Source organism: Tricharina praecox (genome assembly GCF_024521635.1).
Source record: "Tricharina praecox strain CBS 144465 chromosome Unknown BZA05scaffold_11, whole genome shotgun sequence".
Taxonomy (NCBI): Eukaryota; Fungi; Ascomycota; class Pezizomycetes; order Pezizales; family Pyronemataceae; genus Tricharina; species Tricharina praecox.
Genome location: NW_026250413.1, coordinates 1,088,617 through 1,110,884, shown reverse-complemented (window position 1 = coordinate 1,110,884; position 22,268 = coordinate 1,088,617). Strand labels below are relative to the sequence as shown.

The 22,268-nt window shown below is 55.6% G+C and overlaps 8 protein-coding genes across 8 annotated transcripts; 4 read left to right on the top strand and 4 right to left on the bottom strand.

Annotated features, from left to right (window-relative positions):
- Positions 1-422: 422 nt before the first annotated feature.
- Positions 423-2,297, bottom strand: BZA05DRAFT_397707 (glycoside hydrolase superfamily). Its single transcript, XM_051483646.1, has 6 exons — positions 2,171-2,297; positions 2,024-2,095; positions 1,667-1,966; positions 1,305-1,590; positions 1,073-1,239; positions 423-1,013 (listed from the first exon to the last, which is right to left on the bottom strand). Exons 1-6 carry the CDS (start codon positions 2,282-2,284, stop codon positions 546-548), a joined length of 1,407 nt encoding a protein of 468 aa, XP_051339869.1. The 5' UTR covers positions 2,285-2,297; the 3' UTR covers positions 423-545.
- Positions 2,298-2,717, bottom strand: BZA05DRAFT_397706 (uncharacterized protein). Its single transcript, XM_051483645.1, has one exon. The coding sequence runs from the start codon at positions 2,602-2,604 to the stop codon at positions 2,359-2,361; it is 246 nt and encodes an 81-aa protein (XP_051339868.1). The 5' UTR covers positions 2,605-2,717; the 3' UTR covers positions 2,298-2,358.
- An 837-nt stretch (positions 2,718-3,554) lies between these two features.
- On the bottom strand, positions 3,555-4,958 carry BZA05DRAFT_42889 (uncharacterized protein). Its single transcript, XM_051486112.1, has 7 exons — positions 4,758-4,958; positions 4,672-4,678; positions 4,548-4,608; positions 4,217-4,449; positions 3,955-4,152; positions 3,719-3,855; positions 3,555-3,645 (listed from the first exon to the last, which is right to left on the bottom strand). Exons 1-7 carry the CDS (start codon positions 4,839-4,841, stop codon positions 3,610-3,612), a joined length of 756 nt encoding a protein of 251 aa, XP_051339867.1. The 5' UTR covers positions 4,842-4,958; the 3' UTR covers positions 3,555-3,609.
- Positions 4,959-6,965: 2,007 nt separating this feature from the next.
- BZA05DRAFT_452612 (uncharacterized protein) lies at positions 6,966-8,081 on the top strand (the record flags this gene model as incomplete). Its single annotated transcript, XM_051487471.1, has 1 exon — positions 6,966-8,081. One exon carries the CDS (start codon positions 6,966-6,968, stop codon positions 8,079-8,081), a length of 1,116 nt encoding a protein of 371 aa, XP_051339866.1.
- Positions 8,082-9,239: 1,158 nt separating this feature from the next.
- Positions 9,240-10,047, top strand: BZA05DRAFT_418649 (uncharacterized protein; the record flags this gene model as incomplete). Its single annotated transcript, XM_051485533.1, has 2 exons — positions 9,240-9,304; positions 9,360-10,047. 2 exons carry the CDS (start codon positions 9,240-9,242, stop codon positions 10,045-10,047), a joined length of 753 nt encoding a protein of 250 aa, XP_051339865.1.
- Positions 10,048-10,191: 144 nt separating this feature from the next.
- Positions 10,192-10,789, top strand: BZA05DRAFT_397698 (uncharacterized protein). The gene has a single exon (XM_051483644.1). It carries the CDS (start codon positions 10,223-10,225, stop codon positions 10,547-10,549), a length of 327 nt encoding a protein of 108 aa, XP_051339864.1. The 5' UTR covers positions 10,192-10,222; the 3' UTR covers positions 10,550-10,789.
- A 2,086-nt stretch (positions 10,790-12,875) lies between these two features.
- On the bottom strand, positions 12,876-14,144 carry BZA05DRAFT_418648 (uncharacterized protein; the record flags this gene model as incomplete). Its single annotated transcript, XM_051485532.1, has 2 exons — positions 12,876-13,397; positions 13,470-14,144. 2 exons carry the CDS (start codon positions 14,142-14,144, stop codon positions 12,876-12,878), a joined length of 1,197 nt encoding a protein of 398 aa, XP_051339863.1.
- A 1,149-nt stretch (positions 14,145-15,293) lies between these two features.
- On the top strand, positions 15,294-16,627 carry BZA05DRAFT_42857 (uncharacterized protein). The gene is made up of 3 exons (XM_051486097.1): positions 15,294-15,347; positions 15,548-16,311; positions 16,421-16,627. Exons 2-3 carry the CDS (start codon positions 15,600-15,602, stop codon positions 16,486-16,488), a joined length of 780 nt encoding a protein of 259 aa, XP_051339862.1. The 5' UTR covers positions 15,294-15,347; positions 15,548-15,599; the 3' UTR covers positions 16,489-16,627.
- Positions 16,628-22,268: the final 5,641 nt, after the last annotated feature.

Here is a 22,268-nt window from a genome sequence, read left to right as displayed (position 1 = left end):
CAAATGGAAGATCGAGGAACTTCGTACCAAGCTAAGTGATGGAGGAAATGGATCATCGCAGCACGGTGGTGAGGTTCAGAAAAGCTTGTTCCCCGTAGTTATGTAACTGAAGAATCGTCGCAAGCTCAAGCTCAAGCGCGCGCACCCCCGCCGAGCCCCGGCCCCGCCCCGCCCCCGCATCGGACCGCCCGCTCTACGGATATGTATAGTTATTTTCCGCGTCGGAAGGAAAGAAAGAAGAAAAGTCACTGCAACCGACGCTGCTTACGAGTGCGGATTTCAAAAACGTCAGATGTCTCATGCTTGCCTTCTTGTTCGAGTTCAGCTCGCACGAACACGGTGCCACGGCCACCGCGGAAAATCTTGTGGCTTACATACGCTACGCTGACCTGTGGCTCAGCCCCACCGCCCCAGTTCAGCCACTTTCTGCACGGTGTCATGATTTTGTTTGTATCGATCCTCGACCTCGTAGTTCCTGGATTGACATTACTACATAGAGTACCATACTTACATACACATTTCCTCGTCTCTCATCATCCAGCCATCTATTTCTTCAACTCGGGCTGCACCCACCTCTTCGGCTTCCCCTTGTAAATATCCGGCAGCGGAAGATTTCCCGGATGCGGGTGCTTCCCGCCCTTCTCAGTGAACAGCAGCGCGGCAGTATCATGAGCCTTAAGCTTGAACTCAAACTTCTTCTTGTAGCTCCCAAGTTTCTTGTGAGTCCACATATCTCTGACCTCGTAGGTCTTCTTCGCGTCGAGCCCGGGGATCTCGGCAAAGTTCGCCGCCTTGGAAACCGTGTGGTCGAGCGTGTTCACGATGAACGCGTGGATCCCGCGCGTCGACCCGCCGGAGTAGTACTCGGCTGGGTGCGTCTGGTTCCACGTCCACGCCGGGTTGATCCCCCACTTGTAGGGCAGCGCTGGCGCCCCCCACGCATTGTCCTGGTTGAACGCGAGGATCTCCCAGTTCTTGAGCACGGCGAGGTCTGCCTCTGTTATGGCGTCGAGCTGGTGGGGAGTCTGTTAGCAGCGGACGCGAAGGGGGGGAGCGGAGGGAGTGCGCGTACTGGAGTGCCAATCAGCAGTGGCGACTTGAGCGCGGCCCACAGGCCAAAGTGCGTGCGTGTCTCCTCCGCGGTCAGGTTGCCGTTGCCGACCTCGAGCATGTCGAGGTCGTTGTGGCCCCAGAAGCCGCTCCACTCGAGGAAGAAGATGCCGTGGTTCACAATAGGCACTACACGATTCGCATCAGTTTCACTGCACGGAAAGAAGGAAGGAAGGAAGGAAGGAAGCGCTCACTAAATCCCCACGACCAATCCAGTTGCTGATCCCACTGCGGCACGATGTCGCCCCACATCCTCCAGCTCTGCCCGGTCTCATTGCCCCAGCGCTCGACGTGCGCGTGGCCCCAGTTGCAGAGCGAGTACAGGATCGAGGATTCACCCTCGTGGGCACGGAGCGCATCGCGCATGCGGTGGTAGCGCTCGGCACTCAGCGATTTGCTAAAGTCGTAGCCGGCGGGGGCGGGCGTACCGCCGGTCTGGTTCTCGTACGTGCCGTACCAGTATTCGGGCCAGTATTGATACTACGCACCCACCACATCAGTTCTTGCCACCCACCACCTCACCCCCATCCATCCATCGAATGGAACAACAACATACCACATCCGTCCAGTTAGCCGGAACATTGCAATTATCGTACTTGAGATAATCAACGCCCCACTCCTCCCACGTCTGCGCATCAACGGCCTCGTACCCGAGGGAGCCCGGGTAGCCAGCACAAGTCAGTGTGCCGGCATCGGAGTAGATCCCGAGCTTCAGGCCGAGGGCATGGACCTTCTCGGCGGTGCCAGCGATTCCCTCCGGAAACCGCTCCGGGTCCGGGATGATCCGCTGGGTGACGTTGTCGCGCTCCTTGAGCGACCAGCAGTCGTCGATGTTGACGTATTCGTAGCCGGCGTCCTGCGGGAGTCAGCACGCTCATTCCCCCTCGACCTCGAGGGGCAAGCTAAGAAGAACCTTCAGGCCGAGATCAACCATTTCCTGCGCCGCGATCAGGAACTTGTTCTCGTGGATATCGCATCTGAACGCCTATCCCTCGCCGCACATCATCAGCACGTTTCTCCCCCCACAATCAAGCCTTTACATGGCGAGGGGAGAACATACATTCCAGGAATTAAATCCCAAAGCTGGGAGCTTTCCAGTTTTTCCGTCCTGCGACACCAGCGCGGTGGTGGTGGCGGCAAGCAGCGTGCTGAGCGCGAGGGTTCGTAGTGACATTGTGAAGGTCGGTGCGGAATCTGGTCTTTGGAGGGGGCGGTGGGGAGGTGTTTATACCCCCCATTGCCCCTCGTTTATCCTATCCTGCAAATCACACACACACTATCTCCCCACTCCCCCCGCCTCCAAGCTTCCCAGCCTTCGTGCTTGTTGTTGTTTCTCATTCCGGATTGAGTGATGGAGTGATTGGATGATTGGGTGATTGCCCGATCTGCAGACGGCAATAAACAACACGCGGGGGTTTCTGGATGAATTACCGCGAGAGTGAGTAAGCGTCGCATACCCGGGTGCTGTGATCGTATAAGGCACGATCTACGCATAAGGCATAACGAAGGCCCGTATACAGTATTATATCCAGTTGCATTGTTTACTAGACACTCTAGAGGCAGGTACGCGTGTAATTATGTATGTGCATGTGTGCATGTGTGCAGACTCCACATGTTTCGTTTCGTTATTGCGGGCCGGCAAGTACGGGATGCCGCCAGCCACGCTTACTATGGATATTAATCGATCATCATTATCGTCCCCCGCGAAGGCTGCAATACCTAGCAGAGCATCTATTCCTCCGCCAGACTGATTTCTTCCATATTGAGGTAAGGTGCTCGCGCCGCAAAGTCGGACGATTTACGTACATATCATGTCGATATGCCGCCTGAATTCTGCATGAGCTCGGTGGGTTGGTATCTAAGTTTGTATGTGTGTTCGTGTGAATGAGGTATGTATGAGGTATGTATGCGTGTATTTAAAGTGCTTATATTCAGCCGTCAAGCGTTCCTATAACGTAGTGGGGAAGAGATTCGCATCATGCAAGGTACCATGTAGTTGCTGATTTCCTAGTTAATGATTGCCTAAGTTGATAGACGGTTATCCCGGATTGCGGGGGGTGGGGGGAAGCGGGGAACGTGCTGCCATGGATTATGGGTGCTACGGTGGAACGGACGGGAAGTACTTGAGGATCCGGGGGGATTACTGCCTAGTATTTACATACATTGTACTATCCACAAAGTACGGTACATATGATTCACTTCTGCCGGGGAATTGGCAACGATTCATGTGGGCAGCTAGGTAGTAGGTAGGTGCCTGCCTGACGACTGGCTACAGATGGTGGTCGCTGGGCGCACGGACGAAACGGCATATCTCCGAGTACTCGACTTCGATTCCTCTCCATCTGCCAAATACTGGACCGGGCAACGGAACGGCACATCTCCGACCACTCGATTTCGATTCCTGGCCATCTGCCCCTCCCCCTCCCTCCCCCTCCTTCTTCCACGCCCCACCTCCCCTCACCTTCTTTCCGTCTTCCACGTAACCCCGTCTCCACCGCTCTAAGCATCCGCCGTAGCCCCATTGTAGTAGTGAATCTGCTCCCACCACATACATCAGTTCCTTGCTTCGCCTCTCCAGCGTCACCACCACCACATCACCAGCACTCACCGTCTGGTCCGCACACCCATCCGGCGTCAGGTACAGATACGCGCCGAGGTTAACATACAGCGTCTGATTCTCGCAGACGAGCCAGGCGGCGACATTCGGGCGAGTGATGCTAGCCACTGACCAAGTGAGAGTATCGCCTCCACACACGCGGTTGATACGTTAACCCAATGCCCATCAATTCCCAATTCCACTTCCCTTCCACATCCACGTTTTGTGCGAGGGCGAGGGCGGCAAACCCTGGAATGCAAACGTGCCGAACGTGTCCGGCGTCGCCTCCCACGTCAGCTTCAACTGCGTCTCGGTCCCGACCCGCGCAGCTACGTGCCCGTACAGCAGCGTCCCCGCAGTGTCCACTAGCTGCACCAGCTGGCCGCCGACTACGTTGAACTGCCCCGCGGTCGTGGGCGAGTCGATAATTGCGTCCGTGGCGGTACCTGGAACGCAATGGAATGGTCAGCGTGCGGGCGGTAGGGGAGCGGGAGGGGAGGGGGCGCTCACGCGCTGTCCGCGACTGCAGGTATTTGTGGAAATTTGGCGCGGCGACGGCCCGGATCCAGAGGTAGTCCTTCTGCAGCGTCGAGCCGGGGCTGGTGCCGCCAGCAGTGGGGATCGTGCCGCCGGCGGTGCTGGTGGTGGTGCTGCTCGTGCTGCGGGTAGTGGTGGTGCCCGTGTTAGATGACACCGCCGCTGTGGTGCTGGAGCCCGCGCCCGGAAGACATTGCGAATACCAGCTGGGGGGATTCAGTGTTTTGCGCCCAACGATAACCGCAACAACAACAGAAAGATACAAAGTGCAGTGCAGTGCTAGGCAGGGCAGGGACGGACTTACTCGTTGAGCTTCTCGCAGTGATAGCCGGTACTGCACGCGACTGATCCAGCCCAGTTCATGCCTAGTTACCGCAAATGTTAATTCCTGCTTTTGGATGGATATATCCATGATCGACAATATATACCTCCACACTGCAGCGATCCAGTCCGCGGTTAGCCCATTGCACCCCGGGCATATCAAACGGAAGTTGGAGCATGACCATCTACTAACCTGCTGATACGCTGCATTCTGGGCGTTGACTGCCACCGCAAACATTGCCGCCAGGGCGACGAGCACGGTAGAGGAGGAGACCATCGTAAAAAACAAAAACCGTATGTAGGAGTGTTAAAATGAGTGAGTGAGTGGGGCATGCAATTCGCAAAGTCGTGCCAAAACCCATCTCCTGCCGGCCTGCATTTTATATAAACTTTCCGCGCAGTGGAAGCGCATCGTCTCACGTGTAGCGTATTTCGCTTTCGCTACTCTAGACGGCTTAGATGGAGTAGGTACGGTACTCTGGAGAGACGGAAGCCCCGTCCACCTCGTCCCTCAAATCCCATCCCGCCGCCGCCGCCGGACCAGAACACCAAACCATCTCCCGCTGTCTCTCCCTCTCTCATTTACTTCCCCTACTCTGCGTGGCAAAGCTTGTGTAGGTAGCGCCCCCCGCCTCCCAGCCCCTGGAATCAGATATATTGAAAACGGTATGCACATACCACATACATAAGTTATGCGCAATTAATATCGGGGCCGTCGGATAATCGGGCCGCTGGTTGGGTAGCTCGGAAAGGGCTGGCTGGCATGGGGGGTAATTAAGCCGGACAGCCAGGGCAGGCAGGGCAGGCAGGGCAGGGAGGGCAGGCAGGTAAGTAGTGGTGGTATGGTATAAATGTACCCGGACCGGCTCGGCTGTTCATAACTTTATAGCACTCTGGGGGAGGTGCATGGGATATCCGGGAGTCATGGGGAGTCATGGGGAGTCATGGGGGATCATGAAAGGTCACTCGGGGAAATGGCCCGGTGGGCCGGGTGCCCGATAGTGGTGGCGTTTTATGCACGCGGTATGCATGTAGGTATGCATGCACTGTGGGGACTTGAGGAATTGGGAGCTGGGAAGCGAGAGGGGATATTTCTGGGGTGGCAGGCGGTGGTGACTGGGACGGTGAGTCGGTGTTTAAAAGGTCTTGAGCGACCGTGCGCTGTAGGTATACGATCAAGTAAGCCGACGGGAATATATTATGTCAGTAACGGCACATTCCACACGGCAGTGGAAACCCTCTCTCTCGCGGGTACCGCCCTACCTACTTCCCGTTACTTCCCACCCCCGTCTTCCGGTCCGTCCGTCCTGGGACGAGGACGGACGGCCAAGGTTATTTCAGCGGACGGCCGTCCGCCAAGCCTTGGACAAAAACCTGATTTCGGGCGTGGATCTTGGGTATTCGAGTGAGATATAGTGCCTAGAGCGTTGTGATAAGGGCCGGGCGCCGCACCTTAGGCGTCCGAGTCAGAATACTGCTACTTTTCACAACTTGTGGAGCGGTGAGGAATGAACCGACGCGGTTGTGCGTACGATATCGATGCTAAGAAATGATCAATCAGCCGAATCATATTCACGTAACTTGGACGGCCGTCGTCCACCGTCGGACGGGGACCGACCCGTCCGGCACCACCTCGGATCTGACGGACAACTTTTGCAACCGTCCATCCAGGGTTTTAACCGTCCGTCCCGTCCGGACGATGTAGACCACTACCTATGGGTGTGATCTATGTTGAGTAGGTACCGTAGCAGATGGAAAGGTGGACAGGTACATGGCTGCTTCTATTGCATTGCATTATCATCTTTGCATTATCTTTGCGTTCGGCCCCGGGAAGTTGAAAGGTGGCTTTCTGGAGCTAAAAGCTGAGATAGGGCTTGATATGTAAGTTTGACCAAATGTGTGACGGGTGGCGCCCTACCTACCTCGTATGTTCACCACTGGATAGTGGAATGGCTGCTGATGATACCTCTGTCTACTACTAGTAGTAGAGGGCGCTCTTCTGCTCTTGGTATCAGTGCCTGTTATTTCTGCTGCCAAACGTGTGAAACCTCCTCCGCTATGGTAGTCAAGAGTCGACACCACTCGATCACACCAAGTACTTACCTAACCTATCCACTGTTCAGAGCTGGCCACTCCAGCTGGAACCGAAGTATAACCCGAAATAGCCACCGACCAGTGGATATCAACACCGCGGACCAGTGCGCACCAACGTAATGGCCGTGAGTCTGTCTTCAACTTTAACACTTTTACGCTTTTCGCCCAGCCCATCCGTTCCATTCTCCAGCAAAGACCACGCACGCACGCACGCACTCGTCCTGCTGGGGGGTGGATATAAACCCCGCCTTCCCCCCCACCCGCCCGCCCCCTCACCCCTCCCCACCCAGTCACTATTCCATTAGCGATGCATTCCCACTGCCTCCTCCTACTGATCCTCCCGCTCGTCCTCGCGGCGCCGCTCCCGGCTCCCCTCCCGCAATTCGCCGGCATCGGCCCATGGGAGGGCGAGTTCTTCGGGCGGGACCCTCGGCAGTCCCGCGGGCCGGCCCGCGCCGCACCATACAACCCGCACGCGCTCCCGCCGCCCCCCTACGGCCCGCCCGCGTACTACGGCGTCCCCAACTCCTACGGCGCGCAACCTGTGCCGCCGTATCTATACGAGCCCCCCCAGTCCTACCCGGGCCTCTACGATCCCTACACCTCGCCCGCCTACTACTCCCCCGCACCTCCCCTCTTCCCCAACGCCCCCAACACCGACCCCTTCGAGAAGTACCACGTTATCGGCGTCGACCCCACCGCCGGCCAGGGGGATTTCATGCAGCCGCCGCCGCCGCCGCCGCCGCCGATCGACCTGATGAACGCGTCGAAGGAGGAGCTGGCGGCGGCGCTGCCGCCGCCACCGGCGCCGAAGCCGAAAGCTTCGGAGAAGCCTGCGTCCGAAGCGAAGGGGCCGGCTGAGGGTGAGGGAAGGCCGGAGAAGAAGAAGGGGGAGAAGAAGAAGGGGGAGGAGAAGGAGGAGGAGAAGGAGAAGGCGCCCAGGCCGTTCGATTTCATGGGCGGCCGCTGGGGAATCGCCGGACAGGGCGCGCTGATTGATGCCGCCCGCGGCGACCATAAGTACAAGCACAGCAGTGAGCGGGAGGACCGCCGGAACCGGTGGGGCGGCGAGAAGACTGCGGCGGAGAAGCAGGCAGCGAAGGAGGAGGAGGAGGAGGAGGAGGAGGAGGAGGAGGTTAAGCAGGCGATGCCCGAGGTCACGGTCGAGCATGCGGCGGATCCAGAGCACCCGCTCAAGTATAAGGTCAATGTGGGCGGCATCAAGACGGGTCCCGACGATGAGACCGGCCCGAGCAATTTTCACGTGTTCACTAATGAGGGCACTAAGAAGTACAGTGGAGACGATATGAGCCCCGAGACGCAGAAGTATATTATCGAGAAGATGTTGCCGAAGATTGGTGGGCGCAGGAGGAAGGGGGGAAATAGCGGCGGGAATGTTTTCTCCGTTTTCGGCGATGATTAGCTGGGATACATACTTCATGTAGGTAGTTTTTGGTCCTAATATAGTAATGGAAGTCTTTCGTATTTTTTTACACGCAAATCTCCAAAGTGAAGTCCGTGCTGGGAAGCTCGATTCTACGTCGTGAAGTCTGTATCTTATGCGGCAAGTTCCACCGGAACAAAATGTCATCCGCATGCGACGATCCGGGAGTCAGGCTTTGGTAGGGGCTATACTTTTGTGCCACGTTTGGTAGCGGCAAACCATCTCGCTACTACTACCCCACATACAAGCGCTCCCCGCGGTAAAGCTTTCCGCTATGTAGGTTCACGATTGCGCGGTGGTAAGCGCTGCAAGGGGGTAGCCACTACTACAGTTAGCCAGAGCCTGCTATATAAAATCATGGAGCCCGGCTTTGCGTTTGGAGCCGACGGAATTCGCCGACGGAGGAGAGGTATCGACGGCAAGATCGGTGAACAGTAACTTTGCTATCCAATCATCCTGTATTCTACCAGTGCACAGCAACCTTGCTCTCCGATTATCTCGTATTCAACCATCGGATAACCTACATAGAACCTCACTTACGAGGCACCCCCTACTAATAATAGTGTCTGCTTCTTCGCGCTGAATGCCCGAAATACTTGCCTGAACGAGAACAAGGATTGAGGGGCATTACTTTCGCACCGAGTGCTACATTATGAAGGGCTCAGAGTTTCCCCGATAAACTCTAGGATACCGCTCGATTTCGAATTAGTCCGATTGCGTGTCTTCCATAGCTCTCCAAAGAACTTTCTCCTTCCGAGTGTTTCAGCGTCGCTCCGAATATCCCAAACCTCCATCTCCACCTCCACCGGCTGGCCGGATTGGCTTTCATCTTACGCACTCCGTGAAGAATCTGGCAGCTTCGGGCTCTCCTGGCGTCGTCCATGGCGAAATCCATTCTGGCTCGCTGTGAATCCCCCCATAACCCACTTTCTCCCTAGCAACTACGGCAGGTGGGAGCGAGATAGGACCCAAAGTATGGCTCTCCCTCCACGACGGGAGCAGTTATATAACCCGTCGATATCCCGCAGTCTCTGGTTCCGATCATCAGCTCATCTTGTCTCAGCACAGCAATCACAGTCTCTTCTCTCTCAGCTTTCAGATCTTTTCACTCTTTTTTCGATCCTTCAAATCGTCACCATGCAGTCCTTCCAGATCGCTCTTTTCCTCGCAACCATTGTTGCCGGTGTGGCTGCGGCCCCCACGTGAGTATCCCCCACCTGCTCGGTGACATGGCCCCGATATTGACCCGCCCGATAGTCCTTCCGGCCCCGGCTACGGCTGCTACGAGCGCTTCCACCCCGAGCAGCAGGAGGTCGAGAACTGCGACGAGACCAACTACAACGCACCCTACAGGGCCACCAACTACTACCGTCCCTACAACAACTACCGCCCGAGCTACCAGCCCTCGAGCAACTACCACCCGTACAACGACTACCACCCCAGCCTGAACAAGCCCGCCTTCTACCGCGCCTACGACCGCCAGTCGGCCGAGTACGAGGAGACCGACGCCTCGTCCGACAACCAGAACGCGAACGAGAACGCCATGGCGACCGACAACCTTGCTGGAGCCAAGTCCGAGAACGCGAACGAGAACGCGAACCTGGCCAAGGGCGGCGAGGCCTTCGGCTTCGGCGCGATCGAGAGCGACAACCGCAACCTGCTCGCCAACGAGAACAACATCGAGGTAGCCAACGCGAACAAGAACGAGCTGGGCGTGGAGGTTGCCAACTTCAACGCCAACGAGAACTCGGCCGAGCAGGAGTCTGCCGCCCTCGCTGAGGTCATGAACGAGGACCACGCAGAGTTCACCGACATCCAGGAGAACGAGACCGACAACCTGAACCTGAACGACAACTACAACGACCGCGAGCAGCGCGGCTGCGGCTACTGCAATGGTGGTGGCCACAACCAACACCGCTGCAACAAGCGCGCCGCCCGCGTCTAGGGCGCGCGTCTAGGCGGCGGCGACGGATGTGCGAGCGAGCGAGTGAACGAGTGAGCGAGTGAGTGAGTGCAAGGAGCGACGTTTTCCCCCAAACCCCCCAACCTTCAATTCCGCGCTGAATGCAATGCAATACAATTCCCCCCCCCCCCCCGTGTCTGTTGATTCGTTCAAGTTTATGTGGTGGCCGGCCTTTGCTTTTAGCAACGCATTGTTGTTGTTGTCGTTCCTTACTTCCAACTCGTCGCTTCTCTTTCTCTTCTCCTCTCGTCTCGTTCCTCCCTTCCTCCCTTCCTGTCCTGTCCAATACTTTCCTTTGTTTTTTTTCTTTCACTCTTTTATTCGGTATTTCCATTGTCCTTCTCGCTGCTGCGTTTTCTTCTCCATTTTGGCGTTTCCGATCCGTACCTCTAGTCAGATAGTTCCGCACACAGGCCATGTGCGGATGTGGGTGTGGGTCGGTGGATGCTGGTTCGAGGGGGGTGCAGTGTGTCGTTGGCGATAGCGAAGGTGATAGTAGTAGTGTTGTTGGATGATGAGCTGTACATCCAGAGGCGTCTGTTGCGTGCAGATGCTAAAAATGTTTTCTTCTAGCGTCCTGTTCAAGAGGTGCTGCGAGTGATAACTGCGATGCCACGTGATGCTACGTGATCGTGCAACCGTCGGGATTGCGGGATGTCGGGATGTCTTTACCGCCCGAAGAGATCCCACCGTTGCAGACGGCTCCTTTGCCAACACCTCTCCAGCAAACAGCCCTCCAGCCTCCAGGCCGGCAGCGGGTCAGGTTGAGAGGAGAGCACACACCGAAGAAAGAGGAGATGGAGGTTGATCGTTTACCTAAGTGTTTAGTAGATGATGATCGAAAGAGAAGAAGACGAAGACGAAGACGACTCCGCCATGCCGGCCCCTATCACAGCGCTCTAAGCACTGTATCTCACTCGGCCACCCAAGTTCGACGCCCGAAATCAGGTTTTTATCCAAGGCTTAGCGGACGGCCATCGACAACTGTCCTACGCCATCTGTCTCGTCCGTCCGCTGAAAAAACCTTGGCCGTCACGTCCTAGGCGCGGACGGACTGGAGGCACGCCGTCCGTCCTCGTCCGAGGCCCAGGACGGGCGGACCGGACGATGGAGAACACTGCTCCAGACGCTGGACCACGGTTTTCCGTCTGTCTGTCTGTCTTTCTTGCCAGTGTTGAAACTTGAAAGGAGAGAGAGTTGAGCGGAGTGGGAGCAGGGAAGGTTGACTCACGAGGAAGATTAAGCGGAGAGCAATACCCAGGGAACCATGTATGTACTCTATCGTGCCCGCGGTCAGCGGCGGTCGGTGATAGCGGGGGTGGAAAAGGATATGTAATCTGCCATGATCAGCCATTGAAGAACTGGGAGCCGGAGGGGCACTCAGTCGACTTTGATAGAGATAGGTTGTGACGGGGGTGAAGAAAGTCAAGCACAAGTCACGAAGAGAGAAATGAGTCGTGAATAAAGAAAGACCTCCTGTAAAGTTCAAGACGCCCGATAGCAAAGAACACACTAGAGTAGAAAGCGACCAGACAACCCCCTAGACAAATCGAGTAACCGGCAAAGAAAACGGACGATGAAAGCAATGATGAAAACAATGATGATGGACGATGAGACAGACAGATAGACCCGCCGGCAAAATAAACCTGAGCACTTTGAACGTTTAACCCCACCGAATCTGGTCTAGGTAGCTAGGTCGGCGAAATTTCACCGCTCGTGCATCTGCCATGCCCGCCGTTTCCGCTGTGTCCCACACCATATACCCTGGTCTAACCATGCAGCCTGCTACAATGGAGTATCGTACATATCCCTCGCTCCCATTGCAATTTACAATCCGCCCCCTCCCATCTAAGTCCGATACCGGTATCTCCCATCAAAGTCCGACCCCTCCCCTCAAAGTCCGACCCCTCCCCTCAAAGTCCGACCCCTCCCCTCAAAGTCCGTAAAGTCCGCCATCACCTCACCGACATCCGCCCCTGTCCGCTAAAGTCCGCCCCTGCCCGCTAAGGTCCGATCCGAACCGTCAACCCCCATTGACATCACCCCGTTGGCATTACCCTGTAGTCAAGGTCGCAATCAGGTCCACAGCTGCAGCCTTCTCCGGCTTCTGGCTTCGCCAAGCCGTCCTTGCCTCTGAATTCCACAGTACTCGGGTGTAGTTAAGGGTAAGTGGTGCCTCATCTTGCGCTTATAATTCGTAATGGCGGTGAGGCACGACGTATCGGCTGTTCCTGGTACATAATAGTTCGACGCTCGGCCCGAAAAGTCGGCTGCTCGATTTCCTCGGCCCCCCTGCCCCCTTGCCCGTTGACCCCCTGCCTGTCGACCCGGCTCCGGTTCTGCAGTCAGCAGGCAAAATGTTACTCCACGTTCGGCCCGAGAGAACACCTTGATGGTTCGGGATCGAGAAGGATGTGATCGAGCATCGGATTTTCAGATCTACGGTAATGGGATGTTCGCCGGCAGGTGATGATGACGTACTATAGGAGGCAATGTCTACCTGATAATGCACAATGCACATCCCCCCTCACAAGGATGCGAGCACGTAAAACCAGAGGAGCAATCATCACTCTCACAGCACATCAAGTGTAAGTAAGTATGCCAACTTGGATTGAATGATATAAAACAAAAGCAGAACTCCGCATTTCCCGTCTCTCCGTCTCCGCGTCTCCCCATGCCCACTCGCAGCCTAGCCAGTAAAAGGGACGCAAAAGAGACATTCAACCATGCCATAACCACTCCATGAACTCTACTCTACCCAGCACGCATTTTTTTTTACTCATCGCATCTCCATCTGCATCGTCACGCGGTCACTCCGATCTCTTAGACCCGGAAAAGAACCTCATAAGCCTATTCCCGGCGCCCGAGCCCGAGCCCGAGCCCGACCCCACGCGTGCCTTCTCGCCCGCCTTCTCGGCCGCATCCCCCGCCGAGCCGCGGCGATTCTTGACGGCCGCCTTCTCATCCATCCTGCGGCTGAAAGCGCCCGAGAAGCTACTACGTTTCTGGCGGTCCTGCGTACGGATCGACGTTGTGCGCGAGGGGGAGTTTTCCATGTTGGCGTTGGCGCCGCCGACGTGGTAGCGGCCGTGTTTCTTCGCCTTGCGCCGTTCTTCGCGCAGCTGCTCGACCTGCGGGAGGAGGTCCTCCTGCTTGGGACTCCAGTTCCGGTTGGCGAGCACGAGGCGCCGCTCCAGGTCCGCAAGCTCCCGCTCCTTCTCGTCGTCCCAGATGAGCTCTGGGTCGTAATCGATCGTGGCGAAGGACATGGTGCGGGAGAGGGCCATGGATTTTCCGTCTTTATCTCGAACGTCGTCTAAAAAGTCGATGCTCTGTGTCCATCAATCTCGTTAGCAAGCTCTTCGTTTTCCTTCCCGAGTGTGGCTTGGATATATAGAAATTACCTTTGAAATACGTCCCCTAGACACGGCCCCGTCTCCACCAACATCGTCTTCCAAGGTCTCCCTGAGCCTCGCCAACTCAGCGCGCTCAATGGCAACCTCCTCCCTCTCAGCGCGCAACGCCCTCTCCTCAGCATCCAGCCTCGACGACTTCTCGTGCAGTGTCCGCATCAGCCTCGTCACGGCGGATGTGAACTGCCTCAGGTCCTCAAGGTCATGAACGATCGGATGTTTGCTGGGCTCGCGGACCTTTCCTACAGCGGTGTTCGCGGCGGCTTGCGGGAGCTCCAACTTCTCGAGGCCGGCGCCGTGGCGGGCCAGGGTTGCCTGTAGATCGATGAAGGTTTGCTGCAGCGATTCGGATGCGCTCGACATGGTGGAGAGGGCGGGGATGGCCGTGATCTCGCCCGCGATGGAGCCGGAGGCGGGTGTGGTACAGGTCGAGCAGCGGATGAGCGTCTTCTCGACGACCGCGAGGAGGGATCGGATGGGCTCGGCGTGGCCGCAGCGGGTGCACGGGGCCGTGATCAGCGAGTGCGAGTGCGTCTTGTCGCCGTTCGGATGGTAGGAGAAGCTGACGAGGGAGCTGAGGGAGCCCATCGAGGGGTTACGGGGGATGGTGGTGGTAGTGGTGGTCGACATGGGTGTCGACGTGCTCGCGATGGCATCCGAAGCCATGGGTGCGGATTGAGGTTGCGAGAAGCTGTGGTAGTGGTAGTGGTGGTGGCGGGCAGTGGGGGAGGGGGGTGGTGGTGAGAGTGATGCGTATGAGAGTGGCTTAAGGAGGCCGTAGGTGTGATGTTACGAAGTAGAGGTCAGGCGCAAACAACATGCAACCGACCAGCAAGGTGCTGGAGGAGGAGGAGGTATGAAGTTGGAGAAGAGGGACGCGCTCGAGCTGGTGATAAGAGCTGAGTTTTTTCAGCCGTACGCTCTCGAATCGTCGATCGATTAACTATGTGTCGAAGAAATATTTCGGCGTGCTAGCTACCGATGTGAAGATGTATGTTGGACAAGAAGGAGGGATGAGGGAGGGGGGAGGGCGTGGTGGTCGTTCGAGGTCGAGGCCGAGGTCGATGGAGCTGGGGGGGCAGTCTTCAATGGGCGCGACAGCTTCCGTTGACTAAGTACTATTGAATAGGGTAGTGCTAGTGAGCGGCCGTTGACTAAGTAGAGTAAAGTAGCGAGGCCGAGTTGGAGCTGCGAGTGCGGTGGTGCGATGGGGTCCGTCGGCGTCGATGTCGGTTGATCGTCCACGATGGGTTTGGTGGGTGGTTCGTGGGTTCGGTGCAGGTGACGGATCGATGATGGATGGCTTCTATGTAGGTGTCGTGTCGGATGGAGGGGGCGACGACGACGCGGAATTCTGGCGGCAAGTCTAGAGTAACTAGCGGCTACGAAAGGTTGCAGGCAAAGCTTGTATTTCCCCACAGACACAGACACAGACACAGACACAGACACATGCACGGGACGGGATTCACTTCGGCACGTCTATGTATCCCGGGCGAGCAGAATGTGTCGCTTCGGCTTCAATTGCACGGGGTACAGGGTACGGGAATGAGAAGAGGACAATGCGGGCGGTTGAACGACGGGACGAGCGGAGGGGAGAGGTGGCCAAGTAGATGTCGTTTTGTGGAGAGTAGCAGAGCAGCAGAGACACGGACAGGACAATCGTCGATCGGCAGAAAGCGGCTTGCGGTGAGTTGAAGATTCGGCAGGAGGCAGGACGAGCAAGAGGAACAAGAACAAGCGGAAGGGACATCCGTCGCCTTCGATCTCGTTATATAAGTAAGACTCCGTCAACGGCCGGTCGGACAGTGCCGGCCTGCCACGATCTGCTCGCGTCGAATCAAACTGACGATGCGGTGCGACGTCGAAACGGTCTGACCGCAGAGTTTTTTTTCTTTGCTTTTTTTCTTTTTTTTGTTGCAGATGGATGGAGGCGCCGTCCGTGCAGAACTAACGAAGCTCTGCGCATGCACGCCGAGCTTCCCTCCAGAGCCCCCACGTGAAGGCTTCATAATTTGGATGAGCAGAGTTGACGAGAGTGGCAGCCAGCTAACAATGGCTGCCTGCAACAGATCTTTGTCCGCCGTCCGTTTCCTCCCTCCCCCCGAGTGCCGAGCTGTGCTCATGCGTGCCCGTGTACGTCATCAATACGACCGAATACCGGTAGGCACTCAGGTACGGTACTCGTCCTCCGCATCTCCGCTCCCCCTCGCCATGTGGCATCCTTCTAGCCTTCCAGCCTTCCAGCCCGCTCGCGCGCGGATCCCCGTCGCCCGCCCGCCTATTTGGCTTGCCCAATGCCCAATGCCCCAGCCGTTGCAAACGGGATGCCGTAGATACCCAGCAAGAAAAAAACCCGGGTTCTCGAATCATCAGCACTACCAGCTACTACTATGCACATACCGTACACCGTACGTACTCTACCTGTTACATATATACGCCCCATGCATACATGACTACCGACTGCATTTGCATGCCAGGCCGCTTGCGACCAGTGACCACGCGTGCCTGTGTGGTGCGAGTGTGTGTGGTCCCTCCCCGTTCGGTTACTTGCGACCCATGTCGTCATCGGCGTCGTCGAATCTCCGAGCGACTTGGACCACTCTCCGCGTCTTGGGGGCGGGTGCGGTACGGTGCGGCGCGGTGCTGGGGACGGACTGGTCAATAGGCAGAGAGGGGGAGGAAGAGAGAGAGAGAGAGAGAGAGAGAGAGAGAGAGAGAGAGGGAGGGAGGGAGGGAGAGAGAGAGAGAGAGGGAGGGAGGGAGAGAGAGAGAGAGAGAGAGAGGGAGGGAGGGAGAGAGAGAGAGAGAGAGAGAGAAAGAGAGAGAGAGAGAGGTGCGTGTTGACCTGACCGGTGCGTGTTGGCCTGACCGGTGCGTGTTGGCCTGACCGGTGCGTGTTGACCTGACCGGTGCCCGTTTGCGACACTGGCAATTTGCAGAAGACGTTGCACTCTACGGTACTCTACGGTACTCTACGGTACTCTACGGTACTCTACGGTACTATGGGTAAGCAACAAGTATCCAGACGCAGAGTACCTGCCAACTGGCATCATGCTACATGTCCATGTACCTACTCTACACAACCTGCACTGTACTGCACTCTCCATGCGCCCAGAGCATTCCACATGTATTCTTAAATACACCTCTAGTATCTACCAGAGTAGTAATTACGCCAACCCATCACCTCCGTGCTCCGTGCTCCGTGCTCCGCGCGTGGGGGGAAGTCCATCACCGGTCTAGGTCCTGCACGGTGACTGTGCAGATTTAGTCATGGCCATTGGCCCGCCGCGCTCGCGAGTCGCGTGTGTGGGGAAGGAAAGCCACGACCAGGGAGCCAGGGGGGGGGGCGGGCTAGTGCCGGGACCTTGATGGATCCTGGCGGGATCTCGGCGGGCTAGAGTAGAGGGCCGGGCCGATCGCACTGTTGTGAGGTAGTAACCATCCCGGTCGATCCGTGCGTGTGCGCATCGGAGGTCACTCGAGATCGGACTTGTAATTTGTAAATTGTGGGTCCGAGACTGCGAGAACTTCAGCTATGATACCGTATACCTACCCAAGCTTTAGAGTTTGCCTTTAGATAGATGTAGACACTATAGTAAATGCACGATCTAATTTTTCTTTGCTTAATCATTTTAGCATTGGACCTTACACAGTAGATCATGGCAGATTACAAATCCGACCCCTCCCCACTGCCTCCAATACAGACGCACGATTCAATGGGCTCACGCAAGCAAACAAGAAAAGAAAAGATGGGCCATCCCGAGTGATAGGCTATGGCCATGCAGCACCGTACTCGGTAAGTACTCTGCAGTTATCACGGGCTTGGGTATGTACAAGGTACATACCTGTGATTCATCGAGCGGCCCGATACCGCTTCCCCTACTACTCAGGCCCTCCGCCCCAGCGGCCAGCCTGTCCCGACAATATACATATGAGCGCACCAAGGAGAAAACACCAAGAGAAGGGAAAACAACTTCCGCTCCCTACCGCCCTCGCCTTCACCCCGCCTCGCGCCTTGCCTCTTCCACCATTATCTTCGCCGTTTCCAAATTTCCAGCACAGCTGCATGTGCCATAGCGAGTGAGACCTCGTGATCCACAATTCCACCGGACCGCACCGCGTAGCACTCGCTTCGATAATCGTGCACGAGATTCGAGGACTCCCGCAGCTCTTTGGAGTACCTATCTCGCTCGTTCGTAATCTGATAATCCCACAATCGTTGAACGTCGTTGTCGCATGGCATTCCGCGGTTTCTTACGGTTTTCATCGGAAACTGCGTGGAATAGGTAGGTAGGTATCGCTATTGGTGGAATTCGTGAAGTAGATAGGTGCCTCTACCTTCAATCACCTGATACCTCTGGTACGTCGCACACTGCTTTACTTCCAGCCGCGGTTGCCCCGATTCCCTGCTATCGGCGGAGAAATTGTGAGGATTCCCCCGCGTGTTTTCGACATGGTTTGAACAGTCTTGAGACCCATGTGGGATTAAGGAAGAAAGAACGAAAATCAGGACTGTAGAATTCGCAACGGTTGAAACGGCGGACAAAGTTAGTAATGATCGTAATACTCTATCCGTAGGGGAGGATACGCATACGGAATAAAAAATCGGAGAAACCAGCCGGGGACCGAAAAGTAGAATTCGTCTGAGTAGGTATATCGCGATTCAGCGGGTATAACCATCGCAAACCGAGCTTCGAGCTGCTGCTGCGTTTACGAATTGAACCAGCGTAATCCAGCAACGCTCAAATTTTCTCCCCGTTCCCTGGCTACTCTTCTTTCACATCCCCCCTCGCATCCTCCCCCCCCCTTGCCTCCTTCCGTTTCCCCGGCACGCGCCTCAACCTCGCTGTATTATTAAGAATCTTATCACGCATCTGCCCAGTCCCCCAATGTCTCAATGTACCCTGCGAGATCTTCGTGTCCCGACTGACCTCCTCCCACGTAGGACATCGGTACTGCGTAGGCCCGCACCGGATCGATGGCGTGTCCTTGAGTGCCAGCACGCGCGCTTTGTACCGTAGCGAGTAGCTGTGCCGCTTGCTGGTGCGCACGCTGGGTGCGGGCTGGATGTCTAAAGTGCGCGCAGGTTCTTTGTGCGGTGGTCCGGGTGGGATAGGCCCGGTGGGGGGTGGGGAATGATGGGCTGGTATTGGGAGAGGGGTGGATGTGGGCGGATTGAGTTGTGAGGCGGAAAGAGCACGGAGAGGTTGCCGCTGGAGGGTGGGTTGTGGCTGGAGGATGGGTTGTGGCTGGAGGATGGCGGAAAGCTCGCACATAGGTTGTCGCTGGAGAGTGGAGGGGGGCTTCGAAATCGTGTGTTCGGTCAAGAGTATGATATGATACAATTGCTGTGTTCTGTGAGATCGGAATGCACAATATATCCAAGTTTACAATCGTTGCCACCATTGCCAAGACTGTGGCGACAGCACTCATCTCTGGATTTATAATGACACAACCACTTTTCCACTGAAGTTGCGAGGATATTTGCCACAAAGCTATGGTTTTCGTCACCACTCGTCAAGTTTATTCCAACCTGCTAGCGCGTGTATCTTATGAACGAGGAGATACGTCACTCTCGGCCCTGTACCAGTCTTCACTTCCCACCCATTCGTTACCTACTTTAAACTGGGTTAGGTATCCAGACGACGGATCCCAACCATGTAGTGAACAGCTACGGTATATACTCGTATCTACTCAAAGTCTCGAACAAAAGAGACAAGCGCTAAGAGGTTCGAGTGAACTTGCCGAGTAGCAATGGGAATCCACTGAAAATCAGTGGTTTTATGGTAAACGTTGTAACCTCTGTAGAAAAAAAGCCGGTGTGTAACTAATGGGAAATCAAGATGTGGCGGCGATTTGCCACAGGGCTTGACTTGAGTGACCGGCTATGAAGTACGTATGCTCCCCTGTGAATCTGTACTATACATGTCTCTTATTTCCGGGTACAATTTGCTTCCTCGAGGCCCGAAACTGCATTACAGACACAATGGATGTAACTAACTGCTACCACTTTCGTCGCCATTTGAGCATGATCGTTTGTACAAAGCACCATACCTAAAAGTACCAGGTCAAAAGTTATCGCCACTCGCCCTTACGAGACCACCACACCACACATGTAGACCTCTCGAACACCACAACCACACAATAGAAAGTAATATAAATTTGTATAGAGGATGACTAGATACATTTCCAGCTTCGATAAAATTTCCAGCCAAAATAAATCAATATTTTATGTGAAGTTGTGAGGCTAATCCAAGTCCCATTGTTTCAAGACTATCCATTTTCAACCACAGATTCTGCATCTCAAACACACTCTAAAAAAATATTGGACAATTGGAGGTACTTTCTAACAGTGTAGACGATCTTATAAGAAACTGGCTCGCAAATATAAGCAGTTGTGGTAGAGTAATGCGGCCCAGGAGAAAAGTTTGTGGTTTTCGCTGGTTGTCGTGCAACTTTTTGTATGGCAGCCCCATACAAAATGCGAAATCACTGTTCAAGTCATGTACAAACCACCACTAAAAACCATCAATGTTGATTAAAAGCGGTCGACTTTTATATATATGAGAGGGCTTATGATTTTACGGCGTCTGTGAAAGACACAATATTTTTCGGCCAGACGAAGGGTGGGTTTTGGTCGCGTGAAAATGGCCATTTTTGGTGTAAAACGGCCCCCTGGCGATAATTTTGACCTAGTCCTTTTACTTACAGCCGAACAAACCTAATATTCGCCACACTTGTGCCACTCGTTGCCACTTGTCCAAGTTGATTTGAACCTCTAAGCGCGTGTGTCTTCTGTTCGAGTAGATATGGGCACCTAGCTGTACGCTACATGTATATATGGGATCCGTCGTCTAGCATACCTAACCCATCTTAAATTAACGAGTGGATGGGAAGTGAAGACTGGTGCGGGGCCGAGAGTGTTCTAGGTATTGAATTTTTTTTAATTTTTTTTTTTAAAAAAAACTTCTTCCCTCGGGGAGGAGGCGAAGTGTACCATCACTCTGATGAGGGGTAGCAAAATCGATGTGCTCGTCGTCGGTGATGTATCCAAGTACGGATCATTGTGGCCGGCGGGGTTGTCATGTATGGTCTTTGTGCGGCTGGTGCGGTGTGCACTCTACGTACTTCACGCCGCCCAGAACGCGCCCGTTGAAAGTGCACGCGGCTTGGCGATTTTGTGCACATGAGTATTTCATTTGCCATCTCTGAGGTGCGGATGGCGTTCTAGAATCCTGCTGACATTCAGCGGTTTCACGGTATTGATCGCAAAACCCGTTCGGCGCATCACCGGAAGTAGTGTTACGCTCCGGCCTTTTATATATATGCAGGCAGAAATCCGTTGGTCGGGAACGGTACCGGGCATCTCGGCGGCGGACGAAAAGAAGAGTCGGCAGCGTGCATGGCTGGTCGTTATGATGTCTTGGATTTCGTGAATATGTGTATGATATCGCCATGTGGCGTATTGATTGGGTGCGAGTGGTGATGAGGCGAGGATCGTATGGCCGAGATCCTATAATGACCGTGTCACGGTGCTACACTCCGTGCTGTATTGCTTGGTGTACCTTCGACGTCTGTGGCTATTGGACGGCCGAGCGGTAGGGCAGCCAGACAGACAAGTGGACGAGCGCGGAGTTTTGAGCAAGCCCATGAGCTATCACTCGCTCGTTTCTCTACTCATCCGGAGCTCGGGACAAATTCCAACTACAGGCTATGCTGGCGGCGCGGAAAAACGGCACCGTCTTATCTCTTCTATATATGTACGCACCTGACTGGCGACGGCGGTGGAGGGCCCGTCTGGTGGCCACTGGCAACTGGTCGCCTTGCGCTCTCGGGCGAGAAACCGGAGCAAGCCCCACAACGCCAACGGCGCGTCCTGATATCGATTTCTCGGCACGGCAACGTAGCCGGTGGCTGGGCGGTACTTCCAGGCTCCTTGGAAGGGGCGGGGTAGGTTTAGTTATTTTCTGGAGGGAGGCTGTATACTGAACGGTGACTCGCGCGAGAGGTGTGGCTGGCGCGGGGGGCGCACCGAGGCTTGTGCGACCTCAGCCCGCTTCGTTTTAAACATCGCTGATTCGATTCAACCCGCCAAGTTGCAAGCCCTTGCGGTCCGAACTTCGTGCTCGTAATTTTCAGGGTTATAAACAGAAGAATAAGAAGTAATAATAGCACGCAGGTATAAAAACAGCAGAGTGCTTACTCCCACGTTTCTATCCGTCCGAGGAGTCTGCCATCGTCCGGCGGAGCACACACACTGGTGCTGGTGTGCCCCGATCCCACGTGCCCATTGTATGGGTTGTATGGTTGTATGGTCCTCGTAGGCCGGTCCAGGCGGGGTTCTCCCTCGCAGTCATGCGGTGATTGCTGGAATGAACGGTCGACTGCCCGACGGATGCAGGGCTGATAGGGAAGTGGCAGGCGAGTGGTGGACGACGAGAGATCGGATGCGCGGGCGCGGGTGTAAGCACATGCACGAACGCAATGGGTGCAGGCGAGCAAATAGCCAGTCGTGGCGACCCATAAGGAGCGGTTGATTCGTCCGTCGATGAATGTTCACCGCGATCGCCGGACCAGTGTGCGTGCGGAGTGCCCTCAGAGCCGCACACTCGCGCCAATCAGACGCGGCCGCCTCGGACCTGCTTCGCAAACGGTTAGGAAAGCCGGTTCTAGGACAGTGGCCAAATTTTTCCCCCGCCGATTCAAAAGTAAGTTCCTGCGGCCAGTTTCCTCAGCGGTCGCAGCGGCCGCAGCGGCGAGCGCAATGAGCAGGTTCTGTTTCCGTCGTTG

Bases quoted from the DNA above. Each gene is read 5' to 3' on its own strand.
- BZA05DRAFT_42857 (XM_051486097.1), top strand. From the start codon at position 15,600: ATGCGTGCCCGTGTACGTCATCAATACGACCGAATACCGGTAGGCACT. The intron at 16,312-16,420 runs GTGCGTGTTGAC...AATTTGCAGAAG, and splicing joins AGAAAGAGAGAGAGAGAGAG to ACGTTGCACTCTACGGTACT.
- BZA05DRAFT_397706 (XM_051483645.1), bottom strand. From the start codon at position 2,604: ATGCGTAGATCGTGCCTTATACGATCACAGCACCCGGGTATGCGACGC.
- BZA05DRAFT_397698 (XM_051483644.1), top strand. From the start codon at position 10,223: ATGTGGTGGCCGGCCTTTGCTTTTAGCAACGCATTGTTGTTGTTGTCG.
- BZA05DRAFT_42889 (XM_051486112.1), bottom strand. From the start codon at position 4,841: ATGGTCTCCTCCTCTACCGTGCTCGTCGCCCTGGCGGCAATGTTTGCG. The intron at 4,153-4,216 runs GTGAGCGCCCCC...ATTGCGTTCCAG, and splicing joins CCTGCAGTCGCGGACAGCGC to GTACCGCCACGGACGCAATT. The intron at 3,646-3,718 runs GTGAGTGCTGGT...TGGTGGGAGCAG, and splicing joins ATGGGTGTGCGGACCAGACG to ATTCACTACTACAATGGGGC.
- BZA05DRAFT_397707 (XM_051483646.1), bottom strand. From the start codon at position 2,284: ATGTCACTACGAACCCTCGCGCTCAGCACGCTGCTTGCCGCCACCACC. The intron at 1,240-1,304 runs GTGAGCGCTTCC...CGAATCGTGTAG, and splicing joins GGATTGGTCGTGGGGATTTA to TGCCTATTGTGAACCACGGC. The intron at 1,014-1,072 runs GTACGCGCACTC...ACTCCCCACCAG, and splicing joins CACTGCTGATTGGCACTCCA to CTCGACGCCATAACAGAGGC.